This window comes from Pogoniulus pusillus, chromosome 11 (assembly GCF_015220805.1).
Source record: "Pogoniulus pusillus isolate bPogPus1 chromosome 11, bPogPus1.pri, whole genome shotgun sequence".
Lineage (NCBI taxonomy): Eukaryota > Metazoa > Chordata > Aves > Piciformes > Lybiidae > Pogoniulus > Pogoniulus pusillus.
Window position 1 is genome coordinate 8,533,813 of NC_087274.1, and position 19,042 is coordinate 8,552,854.

Here is a 19,042-nt window from a genome sequence, read left to right on the forward strand (position 1 = left end):
GGAGCTTCAAAGAACAGTCATGTTTTATTCTTTCTAACCTCAGGGTTCAAAATATCTCTACACTATTTTGTTTCATTGGTGCTCTGCATTATAATATACTGCATATTGTAATAGATGGAAAATCTAGTAAAACATGTTGTTTATTTAAATACACATTTAACTGTAGTGGGGATAGGAAATAATTAGGACTCCCAGGTATTTTTCTTCAAAACTGCAATAATGCCTGGAAAACACAGAATATTGTTTGGCTTGCCTTTCTTAAATAGGAAAAAGGGTTGCAGTGCTCTCATAACTATCCATCTAAACAGCAATTCCAGCAAAACTGCTCTAAATTAGAGAACTAATGAAAAAAATTTAATAACACTGCAGATAACTGAGTTGCAGGGTGTTCAACAACTTGGTTTAGGAGAGCAAAGTGAGAAGGAACTGTAATTGAGTTTGTACTCATTTGAAATATGGAAGCACAATCTGCAGTAAGCCTATAGCATCAGGAAATATATCTGATTTAATACCACATTTCATAGTCAAACTATTGGCTTATGCTTAAGCATAGAAACACGATGAACATGACACATGACAGACCAAGCAGCACATCTGCAGCAGCTATCATGTTAAAAACAATGTCTCCTCTTCATATAACTCTCTACTGGTTCATTGGACAACTTCTATAGAACAAATAAATAATTGACTTATCACCATCTATGCTCCTTAATGTTTCCTGCTGTTCTCAGGAAAGCAAAGCAACCTTTATTTTCCTCTAAGGATTTTCCTTGAATGCAGTCACTTGAATTAGCCAAGAATAGTAAATTCTAACATTTAGGAGTTGATGCTAACACGTTCGTTGGGGCTCTGAGCAACCTGTTCAGGTAGAGCAACATGATCAAGTTAAAGAAGTCCCACTGCCTGCAGGGGGGTTGGATGAGGTGAACCTTAACAGCCCCTTCCAATCCAAACTATTTTATGGTTCTATGTTTAGGGGACAGTAGCATTGCTCACGTTCATTAGTTGTACAGTATGTAAAGACTGTGTTCTTTCGGTCCTCAGCAATCTACATCATCCCAGCTCCCAAGCTTTGGTTTTAACCTATTTAGACAAAGTGACTTGTGATATGATTACACAAGCAACTGACTCACTTCCCAGTAATTATGCTGCAGCTTCTTTCAGCAGCTTAAACTCTCAAGCAGAGGTGTGGCTAGAAAAAATAAGGATGCTATCCAGATATCCCTGAGAAATCCTTCTCAAGTTATAAATACATTAGTTTTCAAGATTTCAGTCAAAAAATAAGGCAGGTTGTTAATTAATTTGAACGTTCCAAAGACTGCTGGTTGGGGTTTCAAAATGCACTCACAGACAAGTTTATTCCCAGCGCCAGAGGAACCTTGTGCTTATACAGACATGGTTTGAGTTAATACCGTTACAGAGTGAGGTTTTCCACCTTCACATAAGATAATTTGTTTTATCTGCTGAAAAAGACAAGTCATAAGTTTGGGGGGTTTCTTTGTAAGAAAACAAAAAGCAAATTCAATACATACAGCACAATGACTTAAATTCTCCAAGGCAACATATGCATTCTCTCTGCTTGTCAAGTTCTAGCACCTCTCCTCCATAAATTCTCTTCCCTTAAGAATAACCATGCATGCTTTTCAATTCTCAACAGCATAATTATTTTCTGCAGGAAGGTTCCAGAGAGTACACGTTGGTGTCAGTCCTATTAACTTAGGTAACACCATCTGTCTAACGGATTTATCTCTTCCTTTCTAAAGTTCCTAGTCCTGCAGGAAAAGTTTTATACAACACTAGAAATATGTTTGAAGGAGAGAAATTCATTATCAGCTTTGACAGACATGTTCTGTAATTGTGGTAAGTTGAAAAACAGTTGCTGAACAATTAGAAAAGTGTAACTTTACAAAAGTAGCCAGCTTGGTGACAGAAGTACATAATTATTTTATCTCTTTCATAAGACCCTTTTATCTTGGATATTATGACTAGAAAATGCTAAATAGCTCTTTCTTAAATACTTCATCTTAACCATCATGACAATAACAGAGCACACTGTGAACTCTGGCCATAAATCAAGATGTGGACCAGAGAATTATATAACTTAAAATCTGAAATCACATCACATTTCTAAGGATTTCAAAGAGCCTATTTTTGCTCACATCATAACATACTGTTTATATACTCTAATTCTATGTAGTTAAGTCTATAAATTATTAAAAGAAAAACAAACAAGTAAAAAAAGAAACATAAAAGTTACAGTGTCATAACTTACAGAAGCAGCTCTTCTGCAATTAACATCCCGATCGAATACTGCGGCAATAACCAGTGCACTGAAGAAGTAAGATATTTAGTATTAGTACCAAAAACATGAACAGACACCTGTAACACCATCATTTCAACATTTAGACTTCCAAGCAGAACACACAGCATTTCCTCCAAATTGCATATTGTTTATAGATACAAGCCAGAACTAAAACTGGAGTTGAAATGAGACTGAAATTTCCTCCTTTCTCTAGCTTGCTGTGGACAGACAACTGTCATCCTACTGTATCAAAGCAATCTAAGGAGAATGCAAATAGTGTATACAAAAGGGGGGTTATTTTAAATACAGCAGGAGTTTCAAACTTGAACATAACTACCACCTCTAAAGTAAGTAAGACTCATACACTGCAATTTTAAACTAAAACTTGGAAATAGAGTTTCTCAATAGCCAAATGCACAGCAAGCCTTATGTAAGGCTTAAGCCAAACAAGAAGTGAAGCAATGGAAACTTGCAGCTATCTCTACAAGAACGATCACATCCTGTAAGTAACAAAAGTCAGAAAACAGTATGCAAATCCTGCTAAAAGGTGACCTGCAAGATAAATTGCAAAGCAGTTTTTTTCAGAAGGTGACCTGTAGATACAGAGGCATGATTAAATGAAACTATTTCTTTGTGCATGAAGTCTGGTAACCCTGTAGAGCTTAATTCTTCTACCTCAAAAGAAATGCTACACAACAAAACAGAGAGAATGTATCCCAAGACACAAAGTCTACAGCTTTAGAAATCCACCTCCAGCATTCAATTAACTTTAGTGACAAATAAACATCACTTCGGGAGAATCATTTAAGCAGAAAATTATTCTTTTCAAACTCTGAAACTCTTCCTTAAGTTATTTATTGACTTCAGGCAAAAGAGGAAATAAGTACTGGCTGAAAAGTAAATCCAAGATAGCTTTGCTTTAGCATAAAGATATTAATTACACTGATAATATCAAGCTTCCCTGGGTGGTAGCTATCAGTTTCCTACAGCGAAGAATACTGCGTTGTTAAAATTCACTCAAATGCATGATCAGTGCTGCCTCTGTAATTTCAGTTTATCTCCATTAAGGAAAACAAGAGACAGAAAGCAAGAATGAAATGAAAGTAAACTCCAATAAAGACAGTTAATGCCTTCTTATTGCTCCTTGCATGAGCAGTTCTTCTCCTTACCACACAGGCACTAGGTGATAAGACAAAAGGAGGGCATCCAAACAATAGTAACTGGAAGAGAAAATGTTTGGGAAGTAGCACACATAGCTAGTTGCTGACAAAGTGCTGGGTCACACGGAGCATCTTCACACCATCTTTGCTAATCTTTTCTGGCGTACAGAAAAACTGAATACATCTTAAATGCCCTTTAAAATTTTATCTTTTTAATGACATGAATAGCTCTCCTAAATCTTTTAATTACAGAAAAGAACATTCAAAACTTAGGAATTGGATGAAAATCATCCTGGAAAGCAAAAAGAAGCAGATTTCTGCTTGACGTTTCCACTTACAAAGACTACAAGATAAAACATTATAGTGTCAGTTAAGCAATCTTTCAAATTGTTCTGATCTGGGAAAACAAAAAGTTCAACAACAAACAAGCAGAACAACAAAAAACCCCAACCCTCAAAACCAAAAGAGCAACAACAAACTGCCATTACCCTACCAAATCAAGTCAGCAAGTAGAGAGTCCAGACTATTGCCCTTACTGTGTCAAAGGCACCCTGCAGTGTTACAGAGCATTTCCAAAGAGCTGTGCTGGGTTAGCCCAAAATTATTCCAAGTCTTCTTCTTGTGACCCAGAAGGGACATTTAGGGATGAGTGTAAGGACATACATGTTAAATACTATCACATTGATTTGAAAGACTAGGCTGTCTTTTCAAACTGGAAATGTTAAAAGAACAGCACTGGAGAATAAACACTGCTCCTTGACTCTCATGTTTAGATTTGAGAAGAGGTTTATTAAATACAATGGTAAACAGTTTCAGGTTATTACACACAAAACCTCATCTCTTAAACTGTACTTTCCACTTTTTCCCTTATTCTTCTGTTACCTTAAGACAAACCTGTATAGGTAAAACCATGAAAACAATGTACTGTCTGTATGATGCCACCTGAGTTACTCAGTGCTTCAACTGAACACCATGTTGAAGGGCCACGAAATAAAAACCCCAGGAATTCTGTCATTGCATTTGCAGCCCCATTATATTCATAAACCATGCTCCATTCACTGCTTTATGTTAATCCTTTTAATAAGTATTTTAAACTTATCAAAGTACATGAAGAACTTTTTTCAAGTTAATTCCTATTTGAAAATGCAGACAGAGTCTGCTGTAACACAGGGATTAGCAAGGAAAGCAACATGTCTAAGATGAAACATGTCTAAGGTGTCTTCACCTGTCTGCTTTGTCGTGGGAGTTTATGTGATACTCCACCAGGATTTCCTAACATAAAGAAACTGTTTATGTCAAACAAAGTGGGATATTTTTTTAAGCTAGTTAAAGAATCATGTCTTGACTTGCCTGAAACGTACCACACCTGACTACTAACAGGTAGAGCAAAGAATGGGTTTGCATCTTGCAGTCTCTATGAAACGCCTTTTGTAGTTCCTTGAGGTATATTTAGTTTGTATGCACGACAAGCAGTTGAGTGTGCAATAAACAGAAATGGACTTGAAAAAGGCAGGTTCCAATTCTATCAGTCAACTAATGATTCTCCCTTTCTTCCCTATCTCTTTCCCACTCTCCCAAGTACTCACTTAATTGGCTTCAGGGAAAACTAAAAGGACTCACAGCATGTAAGCAGCTGGCTCACTTCCTCAGCCCAACACCAACCTCATTGCCTTCCACTGATAAGGCAGAATCAGAGAGCAGAGGCCAGGTAGATGATAGACATCAGAACACAGAAATATCAGGTCACCCTCTCCTTCTAAGTACCAGATATACAAGACAATACATCTGAATTTCCTTTATCACCTGCAGCAGACACCTCTAGTCTATACTAGTCACACGGGACAGGGAGTTTATGTTAGTGCTAACCTCTGAGAATTTGCTGCTCTATATTCAAGCGAACCATACTGACACTGTGGGAAGAAAAAAAACCCAAAAAACTCCTGACCTTTTGACACAAAACTCAAATTTCCTTCCTGAGCCCAAAGAAGGGTAAAGTCTACTTGTAACAGGACAGAAAACTCTCCTCCTTACTACACACTAGGGAAGGCATAATTATCACCACAAACAAAATGGTTCTGAATCCAAGCAACTTGAAAAATGGAGGCAAGACTAGGTCAGACCCAAATCACTGACAGATGCTGCTGCAAACCGCCCTTTGTGCACCTCTTCAGTCATGCCAGTACCCAAACTGGAATGGTTACATAGCGAGCTGGATGAGGAACAGATCTAGGCTCAATTTACTTTTCTTTGCTACCTGTTCTTTTACTTAAGAAGGTTCCAATTTCATTTTATCACATATGCCACTGTGCTATGCTTAACTGCAGGAGCCAGGTGAAGGAGTTAGCAATAGAGCCTGCTTCAGCCAGCACTGATGGGGGAAAAGCCACCCAAACTACAGGATCAGATTTAATTCCTTCTGTTTCTCTAAGCAAGAAACATTCCATGCTTTCATAGCCCCTTACACTGAGCTTTTACACTTTGTTAGCCACCCAATGCCCTACACTGTTCAGGGTGTTGCTCCAGCCCCTATGTTTTGTTGCAAAATGATGAAAGTACAATATACACACAACTAGAAGCAAGCAATAAAACAAATGCTTAGAGCAGGAGCTCCAAATGCTGCTATTAAAAGTTAAAAAAATGAAGGCATACGATGTCCCTGCAGGAAATAAAAGTGCAAGACACAGTAGGCACACAACTCTCTTCTGAAGGCAACATTCAAATACATAAAAGAAGAAAGCTCTTCTCAATATTTCATCATGGTACAAGATGTAGCTCAAAGCAATGCTTCAGATTTCCCCAATTCTGCAGGACAGTCTTGCCCTAGAGCAAGCTACATCACTCATCCATAGCCACACCTTCATTTTTTTTTTCCCCCTCTTCAAAAACAAGGCAGCACCGCAGGGAAGGCAAAGCTGCCTGCACTCCTCCACTGCACGCACGGTTTGCATGAGTGTGCTGCTGAACAGGAGACAGCAACTCCAGTCCAGCAATGATTCCTTTACTGATTACCTACACCATCGAATGATAGACAAATGAAAGCATTGACTCTCTAACAGCTGCAAACAATTTGGATAGCCAGCAACAATTTAACCACTCTTCATTGTAAAAGAGAATAGAAGTATGGTTTCCTTTTGTATTTTCTGTTTAGGTTTTAAACAAAACTGTTTAGCTTCTTACTGTGCACCTGCCACTTTACATCTGGAAGCTTCCACACTCATGGGGGCTGGAATCAAATCAGCTGTATTTCCAAGTTACTAAGCTCGCCAGTGCTATTAGGAATACTCTCAGGCAAGAATTTCTACGAAGTGTCCTGTACCTGTTGTGGTTTTTTTTTTCAAAGAAGAGGGCAAGGTCACAAGTCAGCCTTTTTTCTACCTGATCAACAGCAATAAGTCTGTAACCACAGTATTCTGACAATTTCACCACTTAACAGTACATTCCTAAGAAAGCAGAGAAAAAACAGCTATCACTGGATATGGAAACAGATGTTTCTGTTAAAACACTCACAAATTTTACTAAAACAATAATTTTACACAGTTTAAGGTGACTTTTCATGACTCAAAAGCCAAATATTTATGTCCCTTGACTACTAAAAAAATACAGAAAACAATGTCTTTCTATTACACAATGACACAATCTGCAGGCAAGAAATGGCCAAACCCTCCCCGATTCCTTGTCTGCCTCAATCAGTAACTACTGTACCACAGTAGCAGGACTCAGCTGAAGTAATATACTTCTGTGTTTTGGCACGCAAGTGAGTTTCCTGATAAGGTACACTGCGTGCCAAAGGCCATGACATGAAGCAGCTCACTGTCTAACTCAACAGCTTCTAGTTACGTCCAGTGCTGGCTCTACTACATTGAGCACCTTGCCTTTGGAGTCTGAGTGTAGGAACCAGCTACCTATGTTCTAAGTTCAGCACTACCTGTGTTCCATTCATGGACAGCCTGTGAATGAAGGATGAACTCCCTGCCATTTCTAGCACCAACTCAAAGCCAACAGTCCTGGACTTGACTCACTCATTACATTTTTTTTAATGAGACAGTATTTCCCTTTCAGATAAACAATGTCTTATTTTTCTCTAAGAATCTAAGAGCTGATATTCACAGAAACACCAAGTCACCATGGAAAAGAATTATAGAATCAATTAGGTTGGAAGAGACCTCCAAGATCATTCAGCCCAACCTAGCACCCATCCCTGTCCAGCCAACTAGACCATGGCACTAAGTGCCTCATCCAGTCTCTTCTTGAACCCCTCCAGGGATGGCAACTCCACCACCTCCCTGGGCAGCCTATTCCAATGCCAATCACTCGCTCTGGCAACAACTTCCTCCTAACATCCAGCCTAGACTTCCCCTGGCACAATTTGAGACTGTGTCCCCTTGTTCTGTTGTTGATTACCTGGCAGAAGAGACCAACCCCACCTGACTACAGCCTCCCTTCAGGTAGTTGCAGACAGCAATGAGGTCACCCCTAAGCCTCCTCTTCTCCAGGCTAAACAATCCCAGCTCCCTCAGCCTTTCCTCACAGGGCTGTGTTCCAGGCCTCTCACCAGCTTCATCGCCCTTCTCTAGGCACATTCTAGTATCTCAACATCTCTCTTGAATTCAGGAGCTCAGAATGTCAAGTCCAACCATTACCTAACTCTACCAAGGACACTACCACATCATATCCTCCTCTGGCCATTTTCTCTCGTTCTACCAGTTGTGGCTTGTAACAACAGACTAACACCCACCTCTCAACAACCTCCTTCCAGGAAGTTGTAGAGTGTGATAAAGTCTCCCCTTTCTTCAGACTAAACCACCTCAGCTCCCTCATCCACTCCTAAGACTCATTCTCAAGACCCTTCCCCAGCTTCATAAGCCTGCTCATTCGTACACAGGGAGATGTTTTTGCTGTGTAATTCAGCTTGCAATGAATATTATGTACTTTGTTTCAAGATGCTGAGTTGTGCATTTTTTAAGGGCAGCAACGATTTGCTTGTGGCTAGAAGTATGACTCTTCTTTAAGTAAAACAGTGACACACCTAAGGCTAGATTTAAAAAAAAAAAGAAGCTGTATGCAATTATGGGCTTGCTGACACAATAGGTGAAACTGTGTGTCATACTTTATTTGAATATATTTTTTTCACCATTTCTCTTTGGAGTGGCAATTATTCTACCTTTAAGACTTGATTATATTTAGAAAAGCTATGGCCAAAAAAAACTACACAGATTTTTTAAGGAAAGCCTTAACACAAATACTTGCTAAAATAGTGTGCAGCTTTGTTAGAAAAAGAAGCATATACAAACCACATCTTATAACTGATCACAAGCAATTTTTAGCTTCTTCCTGCCATCTACCCTGTGTTCCTTCCACTAACTTATTCCAGACAACTGAAGTTGCCATAGCTGGTATAGCCACAGTGTTAATTGACATTACCACCATAGGCAGAAGATAGCATTTACTTACTTTGACATTCTGCTAAAAAGGTGAATTTGTTTTCAGAACAGTCTGAAAGCTAAAAGACAGAAGGTATTTCATAGACATAACCTTTGTGACAGAAAGACACACCATGACAAAAAAATGGTGAGCTTGCATCCAGCACCGGAGACCAACCCTGTTTTGCACCATGGAGGATGCAAGAAGAAATCAATTGCTCAAAGAATCGCAAGCAGAAGAAAGATTCTGACAAACAGAAGGCTTCCACATTCACACTTAGGTTTTTTTAACCTTCACTACAGGAACAAGCTTGCCAGACCTTAAACCTGTTCAACTAAGTCAAGGGACGGAAGCAGAGAATCTAATTTCAAAAGGCTACTGACCAAATCTACAAAGCCAATCAGTTTTAGAGCAGCCTCTTGTATTGGAATTGCTATCGCTATCCTCGTGATGATCTGCTGGTCTGCTCATAGCAAGAATATGAATGAATTCCCGTGAGTCTAACGACAGCAGTAAATATCAGCCTGCTGGAAACACCTGTCAGTGTTCTGGTTGTGGGTATCATGTGTCCTCATTGCTACCATTACCTGTGCTGTTCAGATTAAAAATAGGAGTACGACATGAGATGTAATCACATCATTACTTCACTGTGCAAATGTCTTCACATCTCTTTGAGAATTTCAAACTATGTATAATTTACCATGAACTCAGCTAGATGGGAATTTGCTGTCACTCTTCAAAATAGACTATGTACACAGTAACTTATTATGGCAAATATCACTGTTGTTAACAGGACTCTTCTGAAAAAATTCCATTTTCACTCTGAAAATGATCCAGAAAGAGCGGAAGGCATCACATTCTGGAATTGCTTGGTGTTACAAGACTCCTTTCCTTCAGTACCTATGCTACTGTAGATGAAACATCAGCAAAACAAGGTGGAAGTGATTCACACCAGGGGCACAAGTCTAAGGCACCTTAGAATTTTTTGTTTGATCACTTAGGTGAAAAGGCATGATGGATTGAAAAAATAATAACAGCAGCATTTGGCCTTAAGAAATTTGACAGCATGTTCTTTGACAGACAGATTTTATCAAGGTCTCAAAAAACCCCAGGAGTGAGTACCACACAGATAAGAGACACTTGTGTGACCCTGCATTGAAGAACCAGCACTGGAAAGCAAAGATGCAAGGATGAAGAATAGCTGATACCAGCAAGGGCACAGCACATCATGTTCAAGGGATAAAAATGGATAAGTAGGACTTGCAAACTATCTCAAAGAACTTTAAAAACAGGTTTTATAATGGAAGAAAAACATCACACACTTCTTGGGAACCCACAGAGCTAAGCAAGTTTCCAAACAAGGCTTTTTTGGATGAGATTAATACAGTTCTGTTGGCAATCTGGAAGCAAGGCAGAGCCCAGAAATGGAACCAGATATCCAAGACCACAGATCCTTCTATAGACCAATATTATTTTCCTTTTTAAAAAGACAACAATAAAATGGCTACTGATCAAAACCCTTCCAATGGAGACAAAGATGCTGCAGTTGCTGCTATCAATAATCATACTAAAAGCCTGCCAAGAAACTGTTAGAAGCACCTCTGTGTTTGCAGTGCAAATCACTCATTAATGACTCCTTGAAATGTCAGCCAACCTGCTGCCAACAAAAAGACCAAAACTAAAAGAGAGAAACTCACAAGCAAATAGGAGTAAAAGAAGAAACAGAAAAAGAGAAAAAGGTAAAACCAATTTGTGTTCACAAAAATACCAATTCTATGTGAAAAGCTGCACTGGATTCTAGTCCACAATTGCAGTATTTGGATCTGGAAATTAAATTTTACTTTTCAAAGAATTCTGAAACAAACTCCACAGATAGACATGTAAATATCTGCATACATTTGCATTTGACTATGAGCAGTTTAGTGTTGTGGTCATCCCTAAATGCATGTATCACTTGTGGTTAATATTTGATTTTAAACGTCTGAAGACAAAGCTTCAGACATTTAGATTATTAACTTCTAGAAAAATGAAGATTCAGGCAATTATCTTCTAGCTCACTCTTATTTTGGAATAGACTAAAAAACTCTAAGTAGCTCAGTTTCTTGTTGCCACAACTTACCTTGAAATCTGATTAATAAATGGTATCAGCTCTGCAGGGTCATAAGCACGAGCAAAAGCCCAGCACACATAGCAGGCTGCATCTCTCACGTTGGAGCCCACACTGCATGCCCCTCTCTTCTCATCATATGTCAGAGCTTTCAAAATGACAGGAACGACTAATAAGTAAAAAAACACATACAAAAGCAACAATTAGGACCATACAGAGAACAAAACAAGACCGTCCAGTGACCATCTCTTCTCCTAGGCAACCAGCAACAGAACAAGGGGACATAGTCCGGGGTTGTGCCAGGGTAGGTATAGGCTGGATATTAGGAAGAAGTTCTTCACAGAGAGAGTGATTTCCCATTGGAATGGGCTGCCCAGGGAGGTGGTGGAGGCACCGTCCCTGGAGGTCTTCAAGAAAAGACTGGATGAGGCACTTAGTGCCATGGTCTAGTTGACTGGATAGGGCTGGGGGATAGGTTGGCCTGGATGATCTTGGAGGTCTCTTCCAACCTGGTTGATTCTATGATTCTATGATTCATTAGAGAAAGGACTGAGGGTGGAGTTGCATGTTCTGATAGCAATGAATGCACGGCTCTTAGCATGTGCTGATTTTGGAGTCCACTGGAAAGAAGAGTTGTGTTTTTAATTCATCATTTTCTTTCTTTGTCAGTAGCAGTTTATTTCCTTCATACATCACTCAATGAGGATTAAAGCAAGTCAGTTACATAGGAAGTAACACTGCTACAACTTATTCCTCAGTGATATATGTTCACAAGTCAAAGTAATTTTAAAATGAAAAACTTTGAAGTATTGAACTTCAAATATTACAGCAGCATCTATCACTATAAAAAAACAACCTGAAGAAATACAGTATTGTAACTACCATAAAAGAATCCATACCCATTGCCAGGCAACATTTATCACTGTAACAGCTCTAATATGACAAACTCTTCCTAATTAACAATGCCTGTGAATCATTAACACACCACCCTTGAAAGGGACATTGTTTCCCAATGTAATGGGCAACCTGAGAAACTTTGGACTGAATGTGTTTTAGCCGACACAGGTCTAAAAGCCACAGAGTTCAAACCAACAGATCTCTCTCTGTGCTAAATCTCACTGCGGAAGCTCCAGAGAAAATGCAGCTGAACAGAGCACAAGCCCAAGCTCAGCACTGGAACCACACAACATCCTTACAGTGGGGCAGCAGCAGAAGGCAGCTCTCTCACTGCTCTTTTGGGTTTCTTAACAATATTGGGGAAAACACAGAAAGCTGAATAAGAAAATAAAGGCAAATGAAGATCTCAGAATCTTATCACAAAGGCCCCATAACACAGGTACTGTTACTACAGAGGCATGACAAAAATAAACTTGGGAAAACAAGTGGATGAAGAATTTCACTTTTGTGTTTATATCCCCATGAAAACTGCAGAAGCCAAAAACTTTTTTCTGCCCGTGAGAGAGCTTCTAAAACCTTACAGAAGAATTCTCTTACACAATTCTAGTAAAATACTGACACAGTTTAAGAAATACTATTTGTATGCAAGACTCCCCAGAGGGCCTTCTTTTGGTATCTACAAATCCAGATATCTAATTTGAATATATCTCTCTCTAGATGCCACATCTTTAATAAATGACTATCTGCAGAAAGAACAGCCTCTGGATAAAAAAAAACCCACACACAACAATTTCTCAATTTTCTTTCTTGTATCAAACATCTTTTCTTTTTCCTCAGAAAGCACTTGTCAGAGGTGATCCCATTTAATAAAAAATGAGATTGCTGAACTATATTTCAATGGCAAACTGTACCCAGATATACTTGATATGATCACAAAATAATTAAACTTCAGTGTACAGATGATCACTGTGTACCTGACAAACAACAAACAAAGGCACCACAACTGCAGAAGTGCTAAAATGCCATTTAAATTCATTTTAACCTACTAAAGAAAATGAAGAATTAGAGGGATGGACAAGATAGAATTCTTAGCAGCATAAACACTGTATGGGAAAAAAAAAAGGCAATTCCTGCTCAGGAGTAATGTTGTAGCAGAAACTGATGGATATTTCAGCACATCCCAGTCCTGAAAGAAACTGCAATTAAAATCTTTAAAAATGTTGACTAGCTTGTTTTGAAAAAATGCTGCATCCACTGATGGGGAAAAAAAATGGCATTTGCTGGTTCTACAGGAACACTAAAACAAATGCCAAAGGCAATTTTGCAAAGCTGCTGCAAGTTTCCTTCAGCATAGGTTGATTTCTCCAGCTTCTTTAGAGAGCTATGAGTGCAGCCTCATCTCTCTGTGCAGTGCAGTGGGGGAGAAGCACCCACAGGCAGCTCCCCATATTTCCACCATCTCTATGAAAGAGAAGAAAACAAAAAAATCCAATTCAGGATATTAACTTCCCAAATAGCAGGAGCAATACCAAGTGGCACCTGGGTTTACTAGGGTCAGTCTAGACAGAGGTGGTGCTGCCAGGGGTCTGTTACAGCAGATACTGAGAAAATGCCACAACAGCAGCACTGGCATTCTGAGTATCACCAGCTTTCCCCATGATCTCCATCAGGTCTTTGGACTCACAACTCTCTGATGTCCTACTCTTTTGTCTGGGACTTGAAGGACTGTTGCTGAGAGAGAAACAACATAACTGCTACATCTACATCTGGAGAGGAAGGCTATAAAGAGGAAGGATAAGAAAGTGGTGGGGAAACAGGGAGAACAAGGTGCAACAGACTGCAGTAAGAGATGAGTAAATATAAATACAACAGAGACAATAACAAGGAAATATTGATCTAAGGGTCATCTGTTCAAGTCTTCATGTTGTCACTGGTCCAATATTTACTGGTGAATGGGGGACTATGGGCAATACTACATAAGAATTGCTCATGATGTACTTGTGTGTTTGAAAGCGTGGGTCCACCTTCACATTTCCAGTTTGTATTTAAGAGTCATAAAATGCTCAAAGAAATCCTACCAAAAATTCCAAGTTTCACTTAATTCTTTAGAGTTCTTCAATCACAACATGGGTTTTTTTTCTGCTATAGCTTCCTGCAGTGTCAGGAGAGTCTGGGTGAAGGAAGTAAGGAAGGAGCCATACAGGAGCAGTCATTTGTAGTATTTAGTCCACTGTAATTGAAAGATGTTAGAAAACAACTTCCTAACCCATCTTGACAGACTCTGTGTTTGCAGTATCTCATGTACACTTTTCATCTTGAGCCTAAACATGAAATACTAAGTTCAGTTTTATTTAACATCTTTCTCTGATTTAAACTGTCCACATTCATACTCTTCTTCAGCATTAGTGGACACACAAGGCAGCAATGAAGTTCAAGGATTTGTAGTCAGCTTCTGTATTTCGTATCTGTTATGCAGTTTCAAGTCACCATTAAAATCACCTCTTCAAATAGTATGGTGACAGCACTGGACTGTGCTGCTCCATAGTGCTTCCATTTTGCAGATTTAAAATCATGTCAAATTCATACTTAAAATCAATTTATCAAAAAAAAAAAAAAAACCAAAACACAGAAGAAACTTATTTTAGTCTGGCAGAATGGAGACAAATGTCCTAATATCTGAAATTAGGCTGGGAGATGCAAAGAGACTTGAATTGCTACTTAAAAGTTCCCATTTCTTTCAGAGACTGACATTAAAAGTTTGCCATTAAAACCAGAGGATGAATAGCATCCAATCTCAACCCAATTATTAAAGCAATATCCACCTGTTTAGGTCTCAAGAAAGTACAGTCACCTTTACCTGTAGCCTAGAGGTATTAATAAGCACCTGCTACACTCCGCCCTGCCTTACCTAACAACATAACTGCAGGTTGCAACACAGCTCTTTGCTCAAGCCTTGTGAAAAGAAAGAAACAACTTCTGGCTTCAAAGCATTACGAACAGCAGCACTTCTTTTTTCCTCCTTATACTAGACACAGGTTTCACAGATAGTTTGGTTTTTAAAGACAGATTTTAAGCCATCAAATGGTTAGTGCCTTTCAGGTAAAGGCAACTAGACAAGAAACTGATGGAAGACATTCTATAAAGGTCACATGTACACAAAAAAAACCTTTAAAAACCTCATTTACACAAGCTTCACTACCACACATGCCATCAGAAATCCTGTGTTACTTTAACTGCAGATTGTTGGGAGTGTGTGTTAATTATTTATTGCCATGTTTATCATACAAAACATAAAAATACAACAATTAAACAAGCTACAAAAACCTGTTTCTTAGCCTTAGGTCTTGTCTCCCTGAGAAAATTGCAAAATTTCATGTCAACCCTATTTCAATTTCAGTAGATTTTCACTGGCTCTCAATTAAGAATTATCTAAATTCAGTTTAAAATTAAATTCTTAAAAGAGATTAAGCTATCTTAGACAAGTCCTTTAAGGTTACCCCTTAGAATAGAATCATAGAATCAACCAGGTTGGAAGACACCTCCAAGATCATCCAGTCCAACCTAGCACCCAGCCCTATCCAGTCATCTAGACCGTGGCACTAAATGCCTTATCCAGTCTTTTCTTGAACACCTCCAGGGACGGTGGCTCCACCACCTCCCTGGGCAGCCCATTCCAGTGGCAAATCACTCTCTCCGTCATGAACTTCCAAGCCTTAGATTTTGATATAGACCATTTATGGAGAGATACTTTCTCAAATCATAAACTGCAAAGCCTTCTATTTTAGAATTATAAAATATAAGAAAAAAATACAACACTTCCTCTTATGGAAGGAAGTGTTGCACACAATGTCACTGTAGGAGCTGCAAAAAAGATTACAATTCACAAATGATGAAGCTTAAACACAGAAGTATCAATACAAAGTAATAATATTTTTATCCTTCAAATTCTTCTTCAATTAAACCAACTCATTTCAGAAGATTCCTTTGCTAGATTCACCCTCTCTACGAGCCTCAGGCATTAAAATAAATACTGTAAACAGCCATATCTACAGCATAGCAGCTCCTCCTGTTTTAAATATAGCATACCTATCACTATCATTCATATGCTAAAAAAAGAACTCGGGCTTTTCAGGGTAAAGTATTGCTGTTACCTGGCACCCTAGCCTCTTTGAGAGGAGGCAGATCCAAATCATACCTTCATGGCAGCCCTTATACTAATATTTAATGCATCAACACAACTGTAACCACAGATAATTTCAGGTTAGTATCAATATTGGAAATAAATATTTGAACTTTTCTGATTTGTTCTCATTTTCTATATGCCCTAATTCAGAAGCTACTCTTAATGGACTATTTCATCCAGAGGATTTATTCTCCAGTGAGGATTAGAAAGTGTAAGTGCCGCTTTGGCTGCTGAAAACGTCTTTGTGTTCCTGTGACATGATTTAACATTGCATCCTGTGGGGCAAGTGCCTAAAAATTTGTCAAGGCATGGCCTCTCTCCTCTCATTCCTGCACCCAGGTTTGACCTAGTTAGGAGCTTGCCAGAGAAAAGGGGAAGAGTATTACAGTTCATGCATGTTCAGAAGGCATGTCAGAATTTAACAGCTCTCAAGCTGCCCCAGCCTTCTCACACGTCCTGTCCCCTGACCCAGGCACACAAGCTATGTACATGCATATCCATAAACCAAATAAGCGTTTTCTAACCCGTGACTATGAAGGGCTGTGTCTGTCTGCTTGCAATCTCAGTTCAGTCTCTCACTACGTAATGAATTAAAAGTCTTTAATTATATGATCACGTGATTTTTTTTCCATGGACCTATCTCAGTCAGCACACAGGAAAGACCTGCTCTGGGATGAATCACAGCTGGGCAGCCAAGGAGATTGTTGTCTGCCTTGCTGCTGAGGGAGGAAAATATGTAGTGCAAAGACATGCTTTCAGGCAGAGAAGGGATTGTTGGTTAAGACGGATGGTGCCCTATAGAAGTACATCGTAACTACATCTCTGCCAAAGACTTTCTGTTTGAGATCAGTCACAAAGCAGTGTTTAAAAGAACTGGATGCTGGCTCTCGTTTCCCAGGTATCTGCTTCAATAAACTACTGGCAGGTTTGTAAAAGTGCTACCACACTGAAATTAGTGTGAGCTTTTTGAGTAGGGCAAGAAGCCAGCAAGGAAGCAGACAGATCTGGATTTTGGCCAGTCTATCTAAACATCATTGTTTAATGCCACCACAACTCAAAATGTTTAAGCACCCCTACCTGGCTACACTGGAAGGCTGCAGCTGACTTAAGATCCTATTGATTCACCTTCTCTCAAACACAGAGAGATGAATATTTTGGGGATTCCTCTGCCTGCTCACATCCAAGGCCATACTAGAGACCTTCATACAGGTTTACAACTAACAGAGCTCTTTCTGTAACTTAACCAGGAGCAACTGCCTTGAAGGGCATGAAGGCTTACGAAGGAACCCTACTCAGCAGACAAATTACTTTGAAGGAGTGCAGCATTTCTTTAAACCTTATTACACTGCATGGCAGAAAAGAAAAATGACCAAAGAAACCCCAACCTTTAGGCTAAGGTTATGCAATACTGAGATAAACCCTACAGTGAAAAAGCTAGAAGCAATTTGTTGTCATTTATTCCCTGCTCAGTATTTATACCAGTTCCTAGTTGTGCTGGGGGGAGGGACCTTTCCTGCTACAGCCTCAGCCATGGCATTTATTCTTGCTCATACCTGCTGGCTAGTGGAAAAAAAACATATCTGCACTATTTATACTGCTTCCCTGCTAACTTGAAAGTGGTTACATTGACACAGGCATTCTAACTTTTTAAAATAGCATTTTCAAGACCATGCATCATTTTTAAAGTTCACCTGGGTGTTAGAGAACAGGAATTCTTCTGTAACCAGCCTTTCAGGTTTGGGTGTTCTCTATCTTCTAGGAGTCCACCTAAGACAGGTAGATCTTTTTTCTTTTTCATTTCTTCCTGTATCTATGATGAAAAGTACCTGGAATCCTGCCAAACACCTCACAATCAACTATCACTACAAAACAGACCAGCACATTTCAGAAGCCTGACTTCCTGATGCGTCCTCCTCCCAAAAATCCTGGCAGCTGTAAACCAGTGTCACAAAACATTTTCTGGAATATGAAAACACAGAGGGCAATGCTTAAAAACAGAGTATGTAAACAAGTTTAAGATGTGACACAACGGAGTTTGATAAGGCTATTTAAATCTTAGTCTAAGTTCTTTCTAGAACACCTTTGAAAGCAGAATTACTTTTACTTTTTGTTGGGGTTTGTGATTTTTTTCCTGTTGATAAATGGCACAGCCAAATTGGAGAAGCAAAAATGCTCCTTTTTTCATTGGATCCAACTTTTAAAGTATATCAAACTACACAGAAAAATCAGGAAGGTCTATTTTCTATGCTCTCAGATAAAATACACAGGAATCCAATCCCTTATCATTAACAGCACTCCCTACACCAAGAGCACGACCACCCAGCACTACCACAGAGCACATATTCACTCTAAGCCAAATAAATATGTTCAACAGAAACCGAGGGAACTTCAAGATTGCAGTCGTGCATACACAGATGTTGCTTCAGCACTGCAGCATCTGCTGTTGAGGTTAACTGCATCTCTTTGAAACCTTCTGACAGCAAGGGAGCCTCCAGTTCATACCAACTTCTCACCAAAACATTACCTGACAATGGGACATTCTGAAAACAAAGAAAAACAATGTGCTTATCATTCAGGAGAAATAATGCACAAAATGCTTCCCTAAACCCAAAAGGGTCTTTTTGGATAGTGGTAGTATTGTATCTGACCACTATGGGAAGATGAAAAGCTCACTAATTGTGTCACTGAATCCCAAGGAATCACAACCGTGGCAAACTGTTCTCAAATCTTTCTTAGTCCCCTCATTAATTGCAGGCTTCAATGCTCCCTACTCTCTTCTTGCACTTTTTTGTTTCTCCTTTTATTCTGAAGGTAACTTATAAAACCAGAAGAAACAAAGTCTGGTTCTTCACAATTTGTGGTTCATTTTTTTCCCACTCTATTTCTACCCTTTCCATTTATTCTGATATTAAAAAATGATAATCAAGATTTGGATCAGCTGCATTGATCCACCAGTATCAGACTTCCGAATC

General features: G+C 39.1%; 1 protein-coding gene across 3 annotated transcripts in view; it reads right to left on the bottom strand.

Moving 5' to 3' along the window:
* Positions 1 to 19,042, bottom strand: part of TBCD (tubulin folding cofactor D) — a 126,382-nt gene that overhangs the window by 62,769 nt on the left and 44,571 nt on the right. For all 3 annotated transcript variants that reach the window (XM_064150861.1, XM_064150862.1, XM_064150863.1), the window contains 2 exons: positions 11,003 to 11,159; positions 2,273 to 2,330 (listed from right to left, as the gene is read on the bottom strand). In XM_064150861.1, coding sequence (XP_064006931.1) covers positions 2,273 to 2,330; positions 11,003 to 11,159 — 215 coding nt within the window. The remainder of the gene's footprint in view (positions 1 to 2,272; positions 2,331 to 11,002; positions 11,160 to 19,042) is intronic.